General features: G+C 41.9%; 1 protein-coding gene across 1 annotated transcript in view; it reads right to left on the minus strand.

Annotated features, from left to right (window-relative positions):
• The window catches only part of ALPK2 (alpha kinase 2), a 77779-nt gene that overhangs the window by 17188 nt on the left and 37027 nt on the right, over positions 1-23564 (minus strand). Inside the window, 8 exon segments of the mRNA XM_032776758.2 lie at positions 161-378; positions 2856-2944; positions 3060-3334; positions 11743-11778; positions 11879-12006; positions 14227-14374; positions 19231-21828; positions 22447-22720. Coding sequence (XP_032632649.1) covers positions 161-378; positions 2856-2944; positions 3060-3334; positions 11743-11778; positions 11879-12006; positions 14227-14374; positions 19231-21828; positions 22447-22720 — 3766 coding nt within the window.

Below are 23564 nucleotides of genomic sequence, written 5' to 3' on the forward strand. Positions count from 1 at the left end.
CCACCCCAAATCTGTCAGCCCAGGCAGGGAGGTGCATCGCCACTGACTCTATGGACGTACTATGAAAGTCCGTCCAGTCACTGGGATACTGAGTGATTGGGTGTCAGGGTGATAGCATGGCAGAACTGTTGCATACTGTCACAAGGATCAGAATTCTCACCTTGAAAATCTGTAACGAGCAAATTTCCATTGGTTTTCTCATACAGCCAGTGCTGAAAGGTGCAACACTTCTGACCAGCTTCTGAGTCTTTTCTCGTGAAATTTATTTCCTTGCCATCCCGGACAGAATATTTCACAAATTCTCCAATCAGTTCCTCTTCTACGGTTGCATAAGGGATATTATTCTTAGGACGATGAACAAGGAAAACAGGAATGATCCTGAAATCGAACCCAATAAGCCTTAATGATCTCAGTCAGGGAAAGTGTAAGAGAGAGACTTTTTGTCCAGGAACATGCAGTTTCAGACAGTCAGTAGAAAAGATACTAGGGCTGAGTCAAGTTTGATACTAGGAAACATTTTGATAGGAATTAGATCCTTCTATTGTGCAGTGATCTACAAATTAGGTAAGTTCTTTTTCATTTGTTGGGTCAAATCTAAACCCTTCTGCATTAAGTTTTCAAAGCATAATTGCTAATGCTGTCCTTGTACATTCTGGAAATGAAGGCATACATTTTAAAAAGTGTTCACTAATTTTTGGGTGCGTTATTTTTGTGGTGCCTTTTTGACAATGGAAGGCCTGATTTTTAAAGGTGCTGAGCCCTTTTATCTTCCAGTGGCTTCCATGGCAATGTTATCTGTGATCAGTGTTGATGCACTTCAGGGCTTGGGTTTCTCAATTTGTACACCTAAAGCCAGAGGCATCCAAAGTTAGTTAGCACATTTGAAAATTCAGATCAAAAAAACTCATTTGTCAGACAACAAGAGGAGGAAATATAAGAACTTCTTTTTAGAGGGATCATTAGATTCTTAGTACAGATTAGCTCAAGCCAAAGCCTTGGAGCTGAAAATCCCTGAACTTTGGCGAATTTTGTGTTTAGTTCAGAACTCCTCAGCTGACTTCAGGTGAAATTTCACCTGGAAAATCAAAACCAGGCAAAACTCACTTAGTTTTCCAAACTCAAAACTTGGGCTATTTTTGCCAAAAGGTTTGAAAAGCCTTCCATGAACGTGAGCTGGGTTTGTCAGACCCTAGGTTATTTATGATTAGGGATGGAATAGATATAAAACTGGTTGCAGTCCAAATCCAGACAAACTGTGGCAGTTTTGCTTTGAGTTATGGGATCTTCTCAAAGACACATTGAACATAAAGTGAAACTGATGAGCTTAGCATGTCTAGCACATATCTGAATCTGTTGAGGATTCTAGAAAGTACTTGTCTCTCTGCCAACATGAACCTCTTGGTTACCAGAATTCATTACTGCTGCATCTCGCCTTCTGAGAAGTGCATTGAAACCTCACAATGAGCCTGATTCTGTTTACACTGGAGTGACACAGGAGTGCTCCAGAGGAGTGCCCTGCTACTACAATGAAGGGTGGCAGGAGAAACCCTAAGAGTAACTCCACTGATGTCAGTGGTGAATGACACTGATGCAAGTCTCAGGCAGTAGGTCCCTTTACACTCATTTGAGAACCCCTTTCTTTGCTGTGATTTCTCCCCTAAAACTCAGTGTTGCAGCATTGCTTGCTTTTATCTCAGAGCTATAGAGAAAATAAAAACCAGTCGTGCTGAGCACGCATACTGCATACAGAGTAACCAAATGGAAGCAGTCCAGCCTTCCTCTTTCCTTCTGGTGCTGTATGAAATGGCTGCCACTGTGAATGGTATGTATATAAATTATTCTAATTAGCAAAGGTGGAAAGAGGTGGTGTGGATACCAAAACCACCTGCTGTTTTGGACAAAGCCAGGGCTTAGCTTAATGTTCAGCTCACTTTGGGTAGGCATATAGATGTTTTATTTCACTGTTTTCTGAATTGGGATCCAAATGGAATCATCTTTTACTATATATAGAGAGACTACTGGGAAAAAGTTAACTCATCTACTCTAATCTTTTTCAGTGATTCAGATGCAGCTGAAGCAGATATCTTATGTCACCTACAAGGAGATGAAGACTTAGGCTGCTCACAGGCTTGTGAGGTTTATCCTTGAGGTGAGTCATGGACTGGTGGAATTTCAACCATCTTTAGGGCATCTGACTATATATGGTGGCCATACACAGGAACAGCAAATCCTTTGAAAAAGATCTGAGATATCTGTTGCAAAATTCATGAGGTGTCACTTCCCAACCTGAGGTAAAGCGATGGGTCTGTACTAAAACTACTCACCTGATTTCCATACATAGACAAACCCGCTCTCTACACTGGGACAATCCTTCAATATGAACATCCCAAACATGAGAAGAGTCCAGAACCAGGGCTAAACTTTGTGGCTTAAGCACAGATGGGCTCAAGTGACTTGCCTAAACAGAAGAGACTTAATACCAGCTTTCAGAAATTCTATGAGTTTTTTGCTAGGTTTTATTTTTAATTGAAAGCTTTGGGGTCTGACTCTCATCTACTACTGAGTTTACACTGGTGTACTTGCACTGACATATATGGATTAGTCTTTACATCAGTATAAGTGAGATTGGAATTAGGCCCTTTGCTTCTGAATCTCTGCTACTCACTGGAGTTTACTCTTTTTCTTTATAATTGGAAGAAAGAATCATTCTTACCATTTCTTCGTTACCAAGTATGATCTAAGATATGACTGCAGTGGTACCTCATATTTTCTCAGCATGCCTGTTTTCTTCTTCCCCAGCAATATTTTCCAGGAGGCAGATGGCCAGTGTAGCTCAGAATAATATACATACTCACTCTGGCACGTGTCCAAAGCCTTTCAAAGATTCTGCTTCTGCTGCGTATATCTTGGCGTACGCTCTTGCGGTATTTTGAACATAGCATTCCTGTATTATAATGCCAATGCAGCGTTACTGAAAACATTTAACACAGCCAGCTGTTTGAACATTTCAAAGCTAGCTATTCCCACAATGTTTGTTTACAGAGGAAAATGGAGTTTACCTGCATTGCCAGTTTGTAGTTCTTCTGAACAAGTTCATCTTTGGTTTTGGTCCCGTATGAAATAGCAGTGTGCACTTTAAGAACACAGGGATGACCGGGGCTGAATATAGGCGCTAGGCCTTGCATCACTTTACTTCGAAATGCTCTCCGGTGCACCCCTTCGCCAAAGTGTAACTCTTCCGTTGCAATTCTTCCATGTAGGTTGCCACCAAAATAGCTATCGCTGATGAAGTCTTCTCTGAACATGAGCTGAATGAATTCAATCTCTTCCAAACCTAAATCACAATGAAACTGTGTTCTGTACAGCATCTTTCCATATACACAGTAAATTGCAAAGAAAGAGACTGTTAAGAGTGAAAAGAAAATAAATAGGGGAGAGAGGTGGAAAGAAGGCTGTTCAGCTGGGGAAAGACTGCAGAAGAGAATGCCGAGACACTATGGAGGGACAGAGAGTCTCACTGAGGGAGCAGAGAGGGAAAGAGAGAGATACAAGGTCCATGAGGTAGGCTGCAGCAAATCCACAATGGATTTTAAAAACAAGAAGGGCAATTTTGAACTGGATCCTCAAATGTACGTGAAGCCACTACAGCTGCTTGAGAACCTGAAGTCGGTGGTGGGGGTGATTTGCTTCAATTTTTTTGTTCCTGTGAGAAGGCAGGAAAGTTGGGCCATTGAGCCTACAAAATACACACACAGCTAGGGTGTGCTCTATTTGCATGCGTGATTGCACACCTAAGCTCCCTGGAAATCAGGCCTAATCTTTTTAGAAAAGCCTGAAGACGTGAGAGTGTTGTCAATTCTGCTTTAGCTTATTTTACAATTTGAAAAACAATGTTTAAAAATTAACTTTAGCTTTCAGATTTCTTCAGTGCAGAAACCATGTTTACCTGTGTGCTTGTACAGCACCTGGTTCAAGGAGGTCTCAATCTGGACCAGATACTACCATAGTATACATAATAATTATAGCATCAATAACATTTTTCAGATCAGTCCCAGAGCTGCAGAATTACATGCTAAATCATGTATCTTGAATAGTTATGTTTTAAAGCAGTAAGCACTAGGTTAAAGATTGATTAGAAAGGAGAGAAGATAATAGGAAGACTAGGAGGGATGGTCTAGGTAATACTTAGTCATTTCTCAGTGCAGAGACTAGACTTGGGCCTGGTCTACACTATGCGTTTAAATCGATTTTAAACAGCATTAAATCGATTTAACGCTGTACCCGTCCACACTACAACGCTCTTTATATTGATATAAAGAGCACTTTATATCGATTTCTGTACTCCTCCCAGACGAGAGGAGTAGCGCTGAAATCGATTATAAACATATCGATTAGGGTAGTGTGGAGGAAATCGACGTTATTGCCTCATGGGCGTATCCCACAATGCACCACTGACCCTCTGGATCAGCAATCTGAACTCAGATGCAGCGGAGCAGGTAAACAGGAATAAGCCACCGCGAACTTTTGAATTACATTTATCCTTTGCCCCAGCAGGACTCTGATCAGTCATGGGGGCAGAATGCAAGTCCCAAATCCAAAAATAAAAGCTCCAGCAAGGACGCGTACGGGAGATACTGGATCTGATCGCTGTAATGGGAGACAAATCTGTTCTAAATCAAAGCTCAAGTTTAAGAATAGAAATGCAAAGCTTGAAAAAATCTCCAGCTACACAGTGCTGGCGTGACAACGTAACGGGAAAGCCCAAGACTCAATGGATCGCTTTAGGAGGGAGGGGGTACTGAAGGACTCCAGCTTATCCCACAAGTCCACAGCAAGTCTCGAAAAGTATTTGCATTCTTGGCTGGAGCTCCAAAGTCTGTAGGTTCATAATAAAGTGTCTGGTGGGTTCTGAATAGCTCCTCAGTTCCTTCCCTCCCCCAGCCACGTGACAAGAAAAGGGAAACGAAAATAATGTCTTGACTTCATTCAATGTCACCACTATGATGTGTACTGAATGCTGCTGGTAGAGCGAGGCTGCAGCATGAATGAGCAAGTAACCGCTCTTCCCCTCCTCGGTGCAGACGTGCTAAGGACTGGGTAAACTGTCCTCATGAACCCCTGAGTGCTCCAATGCTTTTTAACTGAATATGGGGCGCCCTGGTAAAACAGGCATGATCCTGAGGTACTCCCAGTAGAATAGGACAGAACGGCTAGTAACATCATTCATCAATACAACTGGGACTGAGCTTCAATCACCCCCTCCATTTCCCTGTGTAAAGAAAAAATTCGAATACTGCCGTGGACTGTCATAGGCAGCAAGCCAGCTGGACTCCTCTCCCCGCACCGCTATTGTCCTGGCCTGGAAGGTCATAGCCCCGGGGAGCTGCCTCCCCCCTCATTTTATCTCACTAACAAGTCTCTGTTTATCCTGCCATCCTTATAACTTCATTGACACAAAGGGGTGGGGGACACTGCCACGGTAGCCCAGGAGAGTTGGGGAAGGAGGGAAAACGGGTGCGGATTGTTGCAGGGGCACCCCCGGTGATACTGGACAATGGACGCAGCGTGACTCTGATACATTGGTCCTCTAAAAGCAGCAGAGAATCCTGGGCAACCATATAGACTAAACAGACTTTTGGGAAGCGAGCTTTCGTGGGTGAATCCACGTCTTCAGAAACGCAGAAGAACACTTCGCTGAAAAATGGGTAGTCACCCACGAAAGCTCACGCTTCAAAAACGTCTGTTAGTCTATAAGGTGCCACAAGGATCTCTGCTGCCTTTTAAAACAGAACCAGACTCAACACGGCACCCTGCTGATAAATTGGTCTCTAGTAACTTGCCCTTATTCCTAGGAGGAATGACTCTATTTTTAGAAACCATAAAGGAAGATTGATCGGGGAGCATTACCCAATTTGTTTTTGCGCCCAGCCTGATCTCAAAGCCAGGGCACTCATGATAGCAGTGGAAGTACAGAGGGGAGAGAGAACCGTCATCTCATTGCCAGTTGACTCCAGCAGTAAGAACGGTAAACAGAACGACTGGTACCGTCTCCTGCTATCAATAGCAAAAGCAAAATGAAATGCTGCTGGTAGCGCTGGATACTGCTCTGTCCGCGGCAGGATCCAGTACACATACAGTGCCAGGAAAAAAAAAAAAAAGCTGAACAGGCTCGCATGGTTTGCGTCTATGTGTCGCCAGGAGTGTACAATCAAGAGGAAAAACGGGCGACATTAATGGATTGTACCAGCTTTGGCCACAAGTCATGCGAATGAATGTGACGACATTTAACCCAAAGAACCACCCGCTGACAAATGATCAAACCCAGAATCCAAGGGCGCGGGGGATGACTGCGGAACTATGAGATAGCTACCAGAATAGCTACCCATATGCAACGCTTAAAAATCGGAAACGACTTAGCCTTCGAAACCATGGACGACACAACGACTCCGCAATACTGTGCCTATGGTGGCTGCGTGAAATCGTAATTATAATAATAATCAAGTTTTAGAAACGATTTTAGCAATTCGCATATATCCCGTAATGTAGACGTGGCCTTTATGACCTATCGAGTCCTTTCCAGTCCTCCATTTCCATGATTCTGTGACTTTTTTATTCCACAGGTGGTTTTGTGTAGACTCAGGTTCTCCATAAAATATTGTGTGACATTCATCTGTGGAGTAACTGCTTTGATTTCAGTGGGGGTGACACTAGGCATAAATTTGAACCATGATTTCTCAAACTGTCACCTGTGGATTTTATACATTGCACTGAGATGATGAACATCTGCTTAAGTTTGTTAAAACTGAATAAAACTGCGGAATTACTGACTTCAATTTCTAAATGTGTGGAATAATGTTACCACGAAAATACAGACAAAATATCGGAGGAAGAAGAAGCAGGGAAATACAAAAAGAGTAAAATTAAAAACTGAAGTGGGGAAAAGGGCAAGTTTGTACAGGAAAATGAACTAAAAATTCTACCTGTATTTCAGATCGGCAGAGTAGGGTGACCAGATGTCCCGATATTAGGGGTTTTGTCTTATATAGGCAACTATACTCCCTGCCCCTTGGGGAGGGGGGGAGTATCCCAATTTTCCACACTTGCTATCTGGTCACCCTACTGCAGAGTTACGTAGAGTGAGGACTACTTTCATCTCTCTATGTACATACAACTTCTCCTGTGTTAATGAAAAGCGAGAGAGGAAAACCTAAAGCCCTAAGCGTGCAGTCCAAAGTCCTTCTGCTTGCAAAAGTGACTATATCCGATTTAGACATGTATATCTTTGACTCCCTTTGAAGCAAAGAATGAACGGTGTATGTATATATACAATGCTATAATAAAAGGGCTCCTTATCTCCACTTATAGTTCTTTTATCAAGTTATACCGCATTGCTAGATGAAAAGCCCTCCATTTGTTTTAAAGAGGAAGTGAACGATTAATTCTATTCCACAAAGAGAAACAAGAAAAAAATCAACCATCTCAATGAAGTAGTTGACTAGTACAGTATGTTCAGAAATGATAAACCAATTTGCAAAGCGTTGTCTATCTTTAGCACATGCATAGCAAGATGTGCCGGTCTGATTAAATAAAAGATAACACACAGGGAAAATATTCCAGATCTTCATCCTTGCCCTCCTCCTTGGGTAAAGTTACACAGCAGACAACTTGCAAATACCATGTGTTCAAATAGCACTGGAAGATTTTATGGCAGAATATTTTATTGTGCCTCTTTTTTTCTCCGCCTTTATTACTGTGACATGTTGCGGTGGAATTTCACTAGTTACTGTGTGTGAAGTGACAGTGCACCAAATGGATCAAAAGTATCTATCCATTTAACTCAACCTGTTTTATATGACAGGAATTCCATAAAAGGCACAATTCTTCAAACTCCCATTAGCTTTAAGGGGAATTTTGCTGTTATTAGGACAGCAAGGGGCAATGCATCATGGGAAAGAACTGTCCAAGAAATATTGCACTGATGACTGATCTATAAGGTCTGAAGGCATTTCTGGTGCAAGAGGAAAAGATGATTTATCATGTATTAATGGTATAATGAAAGAGGATTCAGGGTCAAAGCTAATTTAATCTCTGATGAGTGTTGTGTCTTGGACTGCACCTTGGAAACACTATCATATCATAGGACTGGAAGGGACCTTGAGAGATCATCTAGTCCAGTAACCTGCACTCATGGCAGGACTAAGTATTATCTTCTAGATCATCCCTGACAACTATTTGTTTAACCTGCTCTTAAAAATCTCCAATGATGGAGATTCCACAACCTCTCTATGCAATTTATTCCAGTGCTTAACCACCCTGACAGTTAGAAAGCTTTTCCTAATGTCCAATCCAAACCACCCTGTCTGCAATTTAAGCCCATTGCTTCTTGCCCAATCCTCAGAGGTTAAGGAGAACAATCAGACCTACAGACACACAACCATTAGTACCCCTGCCACAACTCTGGAGCTGAACACCTCTGAAGTTTGGAAAGAATTAAAATCCCAAACCAGATCTGACTGTTGTAACTGGCCCTAGCTATAAAATGGGTCAAATGGGCTAAATCCTCTGCTCAGATGCTCCCGAATATCGGAGTGTTTAAACTCCAGACCTGAATTTTAGTGATAAGTGCATTCACCAAGATATGTGATGCATTGTGCATGTTGGATTAGAATATGCACTTATGTGATCAAAACCCCCCACCACTGTTAATCAGAGTTTTTGAAAATTAAGCTACATGACTTTGTCGATCTGTATTGGAATATATATTATGATGATTTTGTTGTATGGTTAGGTAATCAGCCAGAATTACTGCCTTAAGGTTAGTGGGCTAGTGGATAGGGAGAAGCTGTTGACATGATATATCATGATTTTAGTAAGATTTTTGACACAGTCCCACATGACACTCATAAGCACACTAGGGAAACACAGGACTGACAGATATTTTCTGGCCAAACTTGTTTTGGCCAAGAATATTTGGGGTCACCATGATGAAGTAAAAGGGGACTTTTGTTTGTTATAAAATACAGGTTAGCTTTATATAGATTTGAAATAGCTACAAGGTGTCTCCCAAAACATTTGATAGGAAAAAAGTTTTACAGAATTGGGTGCAGTGATTTGTATGTAACACCTTGTGGTGATGGAGCAGAAAAAATATGAGGGCGCTATAAAGAAAAGAAAGATGACCTCTTTACAAATAGTAAGGTGGAAGATATTTCAAGCATATTTAGTTATAGTAAGGGAGACTGGAAAGGGACAATAACAGGGAGAAGAATCTGGTTGAAAAACTGTACTAAAAGAGTAGAGTTCAATGGTTCACTGTCAGACAGGGAGGACATATCTAAAGGAGTCCTGCGGGGGTCTGTCCTGGGTTTGATACTATTCAATATTTTCATTAGTGACTTGGATAATGGAGTGGGGAATAAGCTTATAATAATTGCAGATGACACCAAGTGGGGAGCACTTTGGAGGACAGAATTAGAATTCAAAATGACCTTGACAAATCGGACAATTTGGACTGAATCAAGATGATATTAAATATAGACAAGTGCAAAGGATTTCACTTAGGAAGAAAAAATCAAATGCAGAAATAGAAGTACAAAATGGGAAACAACTGACTAGGTGGTAGTACTGCTGATACGGATCTGGGGCTTATAGCAGATCATAAATTTAACGAGTCAACAGTGTGATGCAGTTGTGAAAAAGGCTAATAATGTTCTGAGATGTATTAACAGGAGTGTCATATGTGGGAGGTAATTGTCTCATTCTACTTCGAACTGGTGAGGCCTCAGCTGAGTATTGTGTTCAGTTTTGGGTGCCACACTTTAGGAAAGATATGGACAAATTGGAGGGAATCCAGAGAAAAGCAATAAAAATGATCAAAGCTTTAGAAAGCCTGACCAATGAAGAAAGGTTAAAAAATGGGCATGTTTAGTCTTGGGAAAAGAAGTCTGAGGGCAGAGGTGAAAGTAAGCCTGTACGGTCCAGTATGATGTACCAGTAAGGAAGTGGCTGCTGGTATATAGTTGACCATACCGATAGGGCCGCTGATGGGGAGGGGCGGGGGAAAGGGGCAGCTTCTGCAGTAGTGGCTGAGACCCGGGTCCTTTAAATCGCTACCGGAGCCTGGGTTGGTGCAGGCCAGGCAGTTCTGAAGGGCTGGCTGGGGGAGTCTGGCCACAGACCCACTCCTTCTGGGGGCCCAGAGCTCCCCCACACACCTTGCCCAGGACCCAGCTGCCCTGCATACCAGTAAATCCATTAAGTTACTTTCACCCCTGTCTGAAGGGATGACCTGATAACAGTTAATGGGTGGTTAAATTCTGGAACAGACTTCCAAGGGAGGCATAGGTGCTGACTTCTGCTCCTGCCGGTGGGTGCTTGACGCCCCTTCTGTCACCGTCCCTGCCCCGACCTGCCTCTTCCATGATGTCCCACCCCTCCCACTCCTTCCCCACCCCCATTCCAACCCCTTCTGCAAAGTCCCCACCCCAATTCCACCCCCTCCCTTCCCCTGTTCCAACTCCTTCCCCAAATCCCCACCCCGGCCCCACCTCTTCCACTGAGTGCACCATGTTCTCGCTCCTGCCCCTCCCTCCCATAGCTTGCTGCTGTTTGTTGGCAGCTGGGCGGGAAGTGCTGGGAGGTAGATGGAGGAGCGGTGACAGGGCATGCTCAGGGGGAAGAGCGAGGTGGGGGTGAGGGGAGCTTGGCTGCCGCTGGGTGCAGAGCACCTACTGTTTTTTCCCCGTGGGTGCTCTAGCCCCAGAGCACCCATGGAGTCGGTGGCTATGAAAGGAGGTTGAGCAAAACCTATCAGTGGAGGTTTTAAGAACAGGTTAGACAATGGTCTAGGTTTATTTGGTCCTGGCTCAGTGCAGGGAGCTGTACTTGGTAACTACTCGAGGTCCCTTCCAGCCCAACATTTCTATAATTCTATAGAAATTGTAAATCTGAGTGTTAGTATCCCAAACAAGGTTTGTATTTTTTAAAAAATGTTGGGTTTTTCCTACTATGTATCTTTTGACTTGTGTGTGTAAATGGAGTTGTTCTGGCATGCAAAAGATGAGTGCAAGCTTTTGTGGATGCACTAATTTCCCCTGAGACAATTTAAGACATAACTTCCTCACTGAAAAGATGTGTTGCGAAGAATGATTCTGTTCCTAATTCTAGAACAGCCAGCGTCGCACACAACAGTTCATTCCTCTGATCAAGGGAGGGTGAACTGTAAGAATCATGACTGCATGTGCAAACTGGGTGATCTGACCTGAACATAGCTGTTCAGGCACCTAATTTACCATTTGCAAGTGCAATTTGATTTACATATGAAACCACTGCAATTGTACACGTAAATATGTATATTTTTTGTTCATGTTTTTGTTTGGATCTTGTTTGAAAATTCTTTCCATAAGTTCATCTTTGGGACCATCTTTAAAGTGGCAACTTTGCTCATCATTTATTTTCACATTAAGAGAAATGAAATATGTTGGGTCAGATTCACTGAAACAATTAGCCCACTTTGATGAGGCAAAGCAGCTGTATAATGATAATCAGATAGTTAAACCAAGCTGACAGCTGCTTTGCATCACCAGAGAAATGCAAAGCACTAACAAACCTGGTCCTTTACCTTCAGGAGCCTAATAACATCTATACTTACAAATTTATTGTTGATTTTTATTTATATTTTATTGACAAAAGTGTGGCAATTAGTAAGGGCAGGTATTTGAAACAAACAATGATTGTATTTACCCTCAGTATCCTGATAACTTGAAAGATGTTTCAATACTGCAAGGGAACAAAAGGAAAGAGACACTGTAGTGACACAGAATTCAAATGGCGTCTGTCATTGTTCTTATCATTTAAAAGCCAGCATGCTGGGATTTACCTTCAGAGTTCAGGTTAAATTCAGCAGTCACCTTTCCATAAACATTCTTCAAGCAGCAACAATATAATCCCTGGTCTTTTATGCTAGTTTGAAGTATTGGCAAAGACACTGGCGAATCATCCCCTGCACTGGAACAGAAGTTGTTAACGTTTGCAGTTTAGTATTTTAAAACATTTTTTCTAACCAACTTACTCGGAACCACCCAATTTTTTGGACTTAATGAAGCTGCAAAGAGCGTGATTCACAGAGGATGTGAATAGATTTGATATGTTTTTTCAAACCCCACTTGGAAGTATTAAGCCTGTTTTGTATTTCCCAGTAGATTTTTTTCATCATATCCTGAGAGAAAATAATACTTCTACCAAACCTACATAGAACCTGATTATATTACAATATTAGAAACTCTTATCAGTTTCTAATATTCATATTGGTTTCACAGGTAAACTTGCTACGGCAGGCAGGGCTTGTGTATTGAGGAACATGACACTAGCAGTCATAAGATAGAATGTTTTCTGTAGTCTCTTAACATAGCATGTAAAGTATATTTTCCCGTAGACTAAGAAACAGATACTGTTGATTGGATATTCAGAACAGCTCTGCATGGAAATAGAGTGCGTCCTTCCAAAGAAACATGTATAGTTATTGGATATTGGTACGGACCACGTTTTGACATGAATGAGAACAAAGGTTGCTAACATCAGGGCTGAATTTGACTCTGTGTGTGAAACTAAGGCTGGTATATTGGCACCTTATATTTTATCTTTGAGCCTATGCTCAACTTTAAGCATGTGCTGAAGGCCAACCTCTTCATCCATATTATATATTTGCCACTCCACAGCATCATTTGGAGGAGCTAAGAATGGCACATCTAATGTGATCTGGTGAGTGTTGGGGACCTGCTCAGTTACTCTACTAGTAGATGCCCTCAGCTATGCTAACCCCCACTTTTATGCCACTCTTGGATCGTTGTTGCTTAGTGCTGTAATGCTATTTAGGGAAGGGCTGCTTTCTAAGAACAGTGACGTTCAAAATGGCAAAACCCACAGGCTCAAATACCTCTCTCTTAACCTTTATTGTTTACTATTTGTATTACACTAGTGCCCAGAGATGCCCTATCAACATCGGGGCTCCATTGTATTGGGTATTGTATTAATGTACAGTCTATGACAAGCCGTAAACTGAAAAGCATACTGTCTATATGGTGACTATGGGTACTAGGTCTAGGTTTATTTGGTCCTGCCTCATTGCAGGGGGCTGGGCTAGATGATCTCTCAAGGTCTTTTGCAGTCCTACATTTCTGTGATTTTATGCATACATCTACACTGCAATAAAAAAAACCCAGGGGCGCCAAGTCTCAGAGGCTGGGTCAGCTGACTCGTGCTCGCTGGACTTGGGCTGCGGGGCTATCAGATTTTAGCTTAGCTGTTTGGGCTCAGGCTGGAGCCTGGGCCCTGAGACCTGGTGAGTGTTTACACTGCAATTTTTATAGCTTCATAGACTGTGCCATGCAAGCCTCAGTCAGCTGTCCTGCAGTGTAAATGTACCCTGACAGACTGGAGAGGTAGATTGAAAGGGCACAATGAAAGGGCTGAAGAGATGGGAAGAGGGAGTAAAAATTCCAAAAGTGCCCATGTGACTTAGGCTCCGAAGTTCCATTTTCAAAAGTCACGTTAGTACTAAGAAGCCCTAAGTATCATTGAAAGTCACTGGGGACTAAGGTCCATATTTGTAAAGGTATTTAGGTGCCTACATATGCTTAGTGGGATTCTAAAAAGAGGCTAGGTGCCTAACTCTCCCGAATAGATAAAACTTTCATTTTCCACTTTTCTCAGTGCACTGCTGCTCAGTCATCCTGATATAATTTAATTAGCTGGGTTAAGGAGTCAGATAATTTTCACTCATACCCAACCCTTGTCAGTTTAAAGGGCCATTTAAAACAGAACTTAAAGTTCAAAGGATGTAACCTCTCCTGTTCCTTGAAGAAGCTGCTTTTGTTAGGCCTTGGAGATGGATATCTCCCAGTTTCTCATATCTTAGCCAGACTTGTTTATATCGTTTGGTCCAGCTGCTGGAATTTCACCTTAGCATGATCTGTACAGTAGTTGACAGTCTGGGAACAGATATGAAACAGCTAAAGCAAGCAGACAGGAACTACCTTGAAGGAGGAAAACAATGTCTGATGTTAATACACTCTGCAAACTCTGGCTACTTTTTTTTAGCCAGTATATTGTCCCAGTCATTGGACTACAGTTTTCTCACCAAGAGTTTATCATTAGACCCTTTAATTTTCCCCCACAAAAGATAATCTCAAAATATTTCAGGAAGTGCCAGTTAGGATCCCTCCTTACCTTCTACTCACTTGAGCTAGTAACTTTGAATCTTTAATCCATGTAACAATGGAGTCTTCATGAATTTCCCCAAACTGGCAGCATAATTTAATATTTCCAGAACAATCAGGGAACAGCTCAGCATGGATTTTCTTCAGTAACTTGGGGGCTTGAAATGAAATATCCACAGTTAAGAATCAGAAAATACTACTGCTACTTTGCCATTTTTAGAGGGACCTCAAAATGTCAGCTACAGAAATTTAAACGGGTAAAAGACTGTAAAATATTTAGGAATAAATATTAAGGCAAATTACCCTCCAATGTGGAATAAAATAATAAAAGACTTGGAGGAATGGAACAAGTATGAAATTTCTTGGCTAGGTAGGGTAGCCTTGGTAAAGATGAATGTCCTCCCAAAGTTATTATTTTTGTTTCAATGCATCCCTGTTGGTATCCCTGAAATGACATTAAACACGTCAGGATGCACTATTAATATTCCTATGGAAACAAATGACAAAGGGTGAGTTCTAACATTCTGTATAAGCCTACAAAGAGGTATGGACTAGCTTTCCCTAATTTGGCTTATTATTATGCATCACAATAAGAAATGTAATCTGTTGGGTTAATAACTGAACATGCAAACACTGGCTAAAATGAGAACAAGACTGGAGATATTTAAAATGATTGGGTTAAAATGAAATGTAGGTCACCAAAAACAAAATATCACTCATTCATTCAGACTACCTTAGTGGCTTTGGACATATTTTCTAAATTTCTACTGTCAAGGCCCTCCCCTTAGCTATTTTCATTAATAATGAGGAAAATATCCCTAGGAAATATCAAAGTGACTGTTCATTGTTGGTAAGAGCTGTGATTACTCAATTCAGACAGCTGTTCTTGGGTCCTGATGTGAAATCATACCAAGAGATCTAGTAATGTAAATAATATAAAGATCCTGTATTTTCAATATTGAAAAGTCAAAGATTTTGCTGGATATTAGGTGGCCCTATTTAGGCCTTTAATCACATTTGAGGAGTTGACGCAGGAGCAAGCAAGAACAAAAGATTTAATTTCTAAAATATATACAATTTTGACAGAAAAGGACATTGATAAGAAAACAACCCAGATGAAAAGATGGGAGATGGATCTGGACAAAGAAATTGTTCTGGATGAGTTTGTCTCTATGTGGGAAAGGGGATATACATCTACAATTTGTGTGGCTCCTAAAGAAATTTTTTTTATAAATTATTGTCTAGATAGCATTTGACTCCAGTTAAATAAGTTCCAACATACTTTTGCTACTAGGGAGGTACTTTGTTGGCAGGCTTTGTTGTGCACATGTGGTAGTTGTGTCCAGGAATTAGATAGTTTGGGGAGGAAATTATTAAAGAGATTCCTCTTATGACAAAATGCCAGCTTCCTAGAGATCCCCTGATCTGCTTACTTAATACATTTTAAACAGAAGGACAAATTAGTTTCTTTTGTATTGTTAGCAGCTAGAATTTTTATTGTACATGATTGAAAATGCATAATCCCTCTTGTGGAATTGTGGTATAGTAAAATATGCAATAGAAAAGCTTTCCCATCAAGTATGTACACTAGAGAAATGCCAACAAGAAGACAGGTATTTAGACATTTGGTCACTCTTTCTAGCATACTCAGAAGGAGGATTCCCCAGCCAGCAAGCTGGAATCTTTAGCCAGGTTCTCTGAATATTGTCCTGATCCTGAATAAGTTATAAGTAATGTACAATGTAGTATGTTAAAATTTTATTTTAACTTTGCCTTAATACATTTTTTTTTAAAAGCTATAATGTAAACATAGCATGTTCTTATTCAACACACCTTCTCCCTGATTAGAGGGCCAGTCAGTTAAACTATAATAAAGCTGCACAGGTATCACTGAGGTGTAATAATGTGAACATAATGTGGTTAGCCAAGTAGCACTGATATTTCCTAAACTCCTTTATCACCTAGGGTGACCAGATAGAAAGTGTGAAAAATTGGGATGGGGCAGATAGGTGCTTATATAAGAAAAAGCCTTAAATATCGGGACTGTCCCTATAAAATCGGGACATCTGGTCACCCTAGTTAGTGAGCAGACTCCTTATTGCTATTGATGATGTGAGAGAGGAAAGATAGCAGATTGACTCTCCGATTCCAAGTGGAGTTTGCTGCTGTTAAAAACAAAAACAACCACCCTCACCAAACAAAGCCCCCATCTTTTTACTCATAAGTTGAGAGCATTTCTAACTCCCAACCTTAACCACAAGCCATTCCTCTATTGAAAAGAAGAGAATTACTACACCAGAACTGATTCACCCGATCATCAATACTATACTAAATGTTCACGTTAGTTCCATGCAGTAACCATAGATTACAAACATATAGTTTAAATCAAAGTGGATCAGATACAGGTATATAAGACTTGCCCAGTCTGCTGTATGCCTGGACATTTGCAGAACAATCTTTGAAGGATATTTCCTTTAAATATTATTCTGAAATATACAGAACCTAAACAGATGTTTTTAGTACCTACACTCTACAGGGACTACATTATTTGAGGATTGGACACATTCTTCCCTCTTTCTTAATGCACTAGGTCCTCTTATAACTACTCTGAAACTAGGTCCTCTTGTAACTTCTGGTTTGCCTACATTGTCAATTACAAACATTTACAGGACTGCAGTTATACAACAGACCTCTCTGCACAAAGTTCCCAACCAGAACTAGTCATTTATTGTGCCTGCTACAGCACATCTCCCTTAATCCCCTTTTAAGGTCATTGTTAGTGCAAAAATTGTTATGCAAAGAAGACATCTTTTCTATCACCTATAAACACAGGAATGCATTCAATTGAATAAGTGATTGGTGAAAGCAGAGATCCAGCTCTACTGCTACATCACTGCAGCTGTGCCACTGTAGCAGTGCTGTGTAGTTGCTGCCTATATCAACGGAAGGGGTTTTCCCATCAATGCAAGTAATCCACCCCTCTGAGAGGCAGTAGCTAGGTTGACATGAGAATTCCTCCATTGAACTAGCTGCATCTACAGTGAGGGGTAGGTCAGCATAGCTATGTTGCACAGGCACATCCCTGAGTGATGTAGCCCGGTGCCCATGCGGGCAATGGAGCATAGTGCAGGGGGGGTCAGTCCCTGGAACGAACGGCTGGCCAGGGGCCTGGCATGGCAGGGGAAGCCCTGCTCCACCCAGTCCAGTGTGAAGGCACTATTTACAAACCAGCAGTTGCTGGACGCACAGTGGCCCGCCCAGACCTGTGCTGCCAGAGTGCCTCTTCCCCTTAGGGGTGGGCCCATGCCATAGCACAGAGCCCCCACACCCAACACTGGAACAGCCCTCCAATTTCCTGTGCCCAGCGCCCCCTGGACCCTGCCACAAATGCACAGTGCCCTGCACAGCACCACCCCTGCCCAGGGCCCCCACTCCCTAGAGCCCCAGCACACACATCTTCCCCACCCCGTCACAGCCCAGCACCCCACCCCTGGCCCTCCAGACAGCCCCTCCCCACGCCCTGCTTCCTGGCCACACTCACCAGCCCTACTGGGAGGTGACTGTCTGCCGGGCTGAGCCGCCAGTGCTGGTCCTAGGGCAGGAAATTGCTCTGGCCCCTCAGGAGTGGTGTGATCAGCCAGCCCAGGGTCTGCCCCAGCCAGCCTCCCTCAGGACCCACTTGCCTGGAGGGGCCTAGCTAAGCCCCCTCACACTGTACCTCCCCCCCAACTGGCTGAGACTGGCCAGGCTTCTGCAGCAGTCCTAAGTGGCTCAGCTCCTGGAAACAAGTGGGGCCCCACATATGGTGGGAAGCAGAGACTGCCCAGAGCTGGAGGTGCACTGGGGTCTATCTAGGGTCAGAGAGAAGCCAGTGGGTGGGGTCAGGGGGTGAAGAGGAGCTCTCGGCGGGCAGACCAAGAGGAACAAGTGATGGGTGGGGTGGGGGGAGCCAGTGGGCTGGCAGGGTCTCAGGACACAATGCGAGCAAAGCAGGCTGGGGCCCCTTCTGAGCATGCGTCCAGCTTCATGGTCCCATTGTAAACCTGGCACTGGATGTAGCTAGGTCAACCTATATCTTAGTTATAGAGCCTTCAAACAGATTACTAGCTTGCTTAGAGTCTTTGAACAGCTTGTCAGCCTCCTTCCAGTCACGCTCCACCCCTGCTCTGATGCGTGGCCTCTTAATGATTTAAACGTAGTTTGTGTTACAACATGAATGTGAAATGTAATTTTAAAAAAATGAAAAGAAAAGCTCGGACCCAGCAAAATCTTATATCAACCATAAATTCTTAATTGTGTTACTTTTACACTACTGCCATTTTGTGTTTTTTCTGTCCAGACTGTAAGCTCTTTGGGACAGAAACTGGGGGCCTGGTTTTCATTTTATTTATGCTGGTTTAATGCCAGTTTAACTTCATTGACTCAGCAAAGTCACTCAGGATTTATATTGGTGTAAGCAAACGCAGAACTGGGCCTTTTGTCATCTTACATTGCTGCAAAGTATTATGCATATCCAGAGCACTATATAAATAATAGTAATAGGTTACCAGCAGTATAAACACTTTTGGTCCCCAACACAGTGTAATTATATTGGGGAGCCACAAGGTGGTGGCACAATTGTGAAACCAACCCATTTCAGGAGTAGAACAACATGATACTACTGTGTTTGCTGTTATAGTGCATGGATTCTGTTGGAATAATCCTAATGTACTTTATGTTCCTGAGCCTTGACTTGAACAGGGGAAACTACATTATAAAAGGCATAAAAATTAATAAAATATGATACATTTATCAACTATGGGGAGCCAGGGACTGAACAGATTTGCAGCATGGTATAGCAGTGGTTATTACTTCAGAGAATGGACATTTTCATACATTAATGCATGACATCAATAGCTGATTTAGTTTAGCTGAAGGAGTCTTGTGGTGTGTTGGAAATGTCTTTGAATTTATACTGTAGTCCAAGGGATGTGATAGAAAAAAAATCAACAATAGAGAGACAGCTCCCTCCTACCTTTGCTGTTTTTTTTAGCAGATATTTTTCTTTGCTCTTCCCTCTCTTTCCTCTGAATGATGCCTGCATTAGCTTTCAGGGCCTTTTTAATGCAACTGGTGTTCTTGCTGAGGTTTTCCTTTGCTCCTAGCCGGGGTTTCTTAGACAGCACCTGTGACAACATTTTCTTCTTACCCCCATCAGCCGAATGTCCACTGATTGCTGTTTCTTGTTGACACTTAATGTCCTCAGGCCCAACAAGTAAGTCCTCGCAAAGTTTTGACCCCTCTTGAGTTTTTGTCCTCTCTTCTCTTAGTGTGAATGGATCAGCTGTGGTCAATGCTAAAGAGCACTGCTGAGATTTGCTCTGTGACAGCTCTTCCTGAAAACGGCTGTTCTCTGAGGCATATGTTGGGAGGCTAACTAAAACCCCTGTTACATGGTCTGATGAAATCATGTTTTGACTCCTGCCTGCCATGAGTTGTCCAGTTGTAGGATATTCAGTAGAGTTAGTTGTATTTCCACTCCTGTATGTATTACAGGGTGTTCCAGTTTGCTGAGCGAAAGGAGTCCGGGATGGATCAGACTGTCCAGTACAATAACTTATAATATGTTCCTCTTCCTCTGGAGTAATCAAAGCTCGCATATAAGGCTCCACTTCACCTTCACCTAGACTATATTCAGTGGCTTCTTGGATTTCTTCTGTTTTCTTTTCACACAAGATTGTTTCATCCTTGTTTTTTTCAGCTGTTTTATGGCATTGACACTGCAATGGTTCAGGTGTAGTTTTCAACTTGTTCATATTTTCATTCCCCTTAAGTACCATTTGTGTGGATTCAGACTGCACTAGGCTTTCTACACTGGAGTATCCTTTTACCAGTGTGTTGATAGTGGATCCTTCTGTTTGGCTCATAGGTTCTGCAGAGACAGATGAAGTTTCTTGTAAGTTCGTATGTTGGGTGGAAAGGATGGAACTATCCGCCTTGTCACCAACATCTTTACAGTCTTGACTTGCAATACTATTATTTTCATTCCCGACATGTGTCATAGGCTGAAAGAAGCTAACTGGTGTCACCAGCCCAGAATCATAAGTGGAACCTGCTGAAGAGTCCATTCTTAACTTTCTTCCACTCTTGCAGCCGCGGTCAAAGATAACTGCATTTCCTTCTGATGCTCCATGCTGAGAATCTAAAGGCTGAATTTCTGAAATGCTGTCCAGTCCTGGGACACCTAAAGTTGCAATATTTTGTACCTCATCTATTCCAAGATCTCTCTTTTCTCTACCCATTTTGTTTTCTTCATTTCTTGGTTTTTCTAATAAAATTTCAGTTAAAAATTGCTCCTCAGACAATGCCTTGAACACCACCTGCTGTACACTTGTCTCTGTCTTACTGTTTTCTTGATCTGGATTTTTCAGTCTGTCCTGATATGTTACAGTTTCAGGACTCCTAATTAAATTATGTAGCTGTATAATGTAACTGCAGTCCTGTGAATCAGAAACACTTTGGAAATCTTTACTGTCATTATGTCTTGAAAGATGGTAAGTGCCACAGTTACTGTCATTTTGTGCATTCAGGTCTGACTCATTTCCTTTTTCCTGAAAATTCTCTTCAGAACTTTTATTGACTTCTTTAACAGAAGATTTCTTTTCACCTGTAAATTGATTGATATTTTCACAGGAGGAATTATTGGATAAATCTTCTTTTTGTACAAGATCAGGGAGATAAACACAATCTTTTATTTCTGGGTAGCTCTGTATAACTGGAGAGTCTTTAGTAGATAGTTCATCTATACATTTAATTATCTGATTATTTGTTAAATGTATATTCTGTTCTGTATAAGGTAATTGACCAATGTAACTATCTGCTATGTAAGTTAGGTGTTCTTGGTCTTGTTTTAAATGATTACCTTGAGCCTTTATTAATCTGGGAGGAGATTCTGCATCATGAGATTGTAAAGAATTATTAGAAGCAAGCTTTCCTTCCTGGGCAGCAGTCATTCGAATAGATCTGTCATCCTCAGTTAATGTTTTGTTTGGCTTCTGCTCCAACCAGTCCTCGACATTTAAGATATCATTTGTTAAAACGTGAGTAGATGGTTCTTCTATTTTATTTCCAGTGCTTGAACACAGGTCCATACCATCTGTTTCTACAGTTTGTCTGAGAGAAGTGTTTCTTATGGAGGTACCTTTACACTCTTCATCTGTTTTTAGTAGGCTAACAGAATCATGGCAACCCTCCATTGCTGTTCTTAGTCCATTTGCCAGTGCTGTGACATGTTCATTGTCTTCTGTTGTATTTACTGCAACAGGATGTTCAGTACTGGCCTCTCTGATAAAGTTCACTGCTGTGGCTTTGACAACTGCAGGACTGATTTCTAAGCTCTCAAGCTTCCTGTTTTCACATCTGAGGTGACAGTCTGAATCTTCTTCATAAAGAGGTTTCAATTGCTTGTCATGTGCTGAAGATGAATCAGAGTCTCTATACTGAGGTTCCACAGATCCCAGAATTGCACAGCAATTTGCTTTGGGCAGATACTCATTACATGGTTCATCACAGAAGGTATCTGTATCAAGAGCACCACATGTTTTTCCTCTGTCCCCTTGGCCATCATGTAGTTCTGTAGGAGTCAGAACAGCACATAAAAGGCCTTGCTTATTAGTAATAGCATCAGTAATCCTGTAGAAAACAAACTAATACATCATAGAGTTTAAGACCAGACCAGACTAGATCATCTAGTCTGACCTTCGTTCTGCATATCACAGGCCACTACCACCACCCAGCACCCGCACACTAAACCCAACAGCCAAAATAAGACCAAAGTATTATAGCCCACAGGAGATTAGATTTATGTGCCGCAGGTAGAGAATAGGAAGGACTGAGGTGAACCAATGCTTGAGGCCCCCACAATGGCAGGAAAATGATTACATGAGATATATGCAGATAATCCTGCCAAGTGACCTGCACTCACAAGCAGCAGAGAGAGGTGACCCCTCTCTCTCATCTCCTCAAAGCTTACTGCCAGTCTGACCTGGGGAAATATTCCTTCCTGACCCACATATGATGATCAGTTAGACCTTGAACATGTGAGCAAGAACCAGTCAGATAAGCACCTGAGAGAGAGAGAGAGAGAGTGTGCTCGGTGCCACCTCAGAGCCCTGCCCCTCCCTGTCCAATGTCCCATCTCCAGCTGTGGCCATCCCTAATGCTTCAGAAAGACATTAAAAAATGTTGTTACTTGTAATATTAACTCTTTGTTCCCCACATGGTTGTTGCTGATCGTGATCTCTCTGATCATGGGGCACATTGTGAGCAACACAGCTTTGTAAAGTCACATATCCTGTTTGTAATCCATTTTCACTGCTGATCATATTCAATGCTGGAAGGCTGGTTGTTGCGATGTCCTTTATTGGAGAAGTAGTGAAAGTGAAACTCTCGTCTATTTTAGGGTCCATGCACTCTTTCTTAGATCTTTGCATAAAACTTTCTGTGTTTGTTTCTTGTTCCTGTACCTAGGAAAAACAGGGGAAAGAGAAATACAAAATATTAAGATAACTGCTAGAGAGACCTGAACCAGAATCCTGGATCCAACTGCCCCTGATCTTTGGCAAAATTTTGATCAACATCTCAACTTCCTGGCTTGTATCTTTTTCTATCCTGGGCAGAATAAAAACTCTCCATCTAAACAACCCTGAATTCAGGTGAAGTTCGGATCTGGATTCAAACTTTGTAGAATATCAGAACTGTGATGCTGGATGAGATCAATGATCAATCTAATCCTGCACCTTAAAGACAAACAAGCAAACCCCAATCCCTTTACCTGTCATACCAACAAACAAATCAATCACACACAATATAACTTTATCCCAAGCAGAGCTTTTATAGCCCCAAAAGGGGAAGAGTCAGAGACTCCATGAAATCCACTAGTGTCTTCGTTGTTGTGAATCTGCTTTATATTTAAAGTGTTCAGATGCTACAGTAATGTGTGGCAGTATAAAACAGATACATGAATAGAACACATACGTTTCAGAAGAAGGTACAAGAAACCCTGTAACAATTATGGGTAACCTGTGGCTCTGACACATCTCAAGCAATTTCTAAACTTAACAAACAGGTAGTAGAGTATCATTAGTATGTAAACTAATAAATACAACACTTTCTCAAGCCCCCACCAAGCACTGAGCCAGTCCAGGCAGCCTTCTGTGGGGCCCTGCTTCTTTTTCTTTTCTATTGTGTGTCTTGCATCTTATTCTCACATAAATAACATGTTTCCTCCACAGTTGTGAAATGTTTCAGAGGAAGAACTAACATCCCACATAAATGCCCTGGTGGGTGCACTTACAACAACACTCCAAG

This window comes from Chelonoidis abingdonii, chromosome 6 (genome assembly GCF_003597395.2).
Source record: "Chelonoidis abingdonii isolate Lonesome George chromosome 6, CheloAbing_2.0, whole genome shotgun sequence".
In the NCBI taxonomy this organism is placed as follows: domain Eukaryota; kingdom Metazoa; phylum Chordata; order Testudines; family Testudinidae; genus Chelonoidis; species Chelonoidis abingdonii.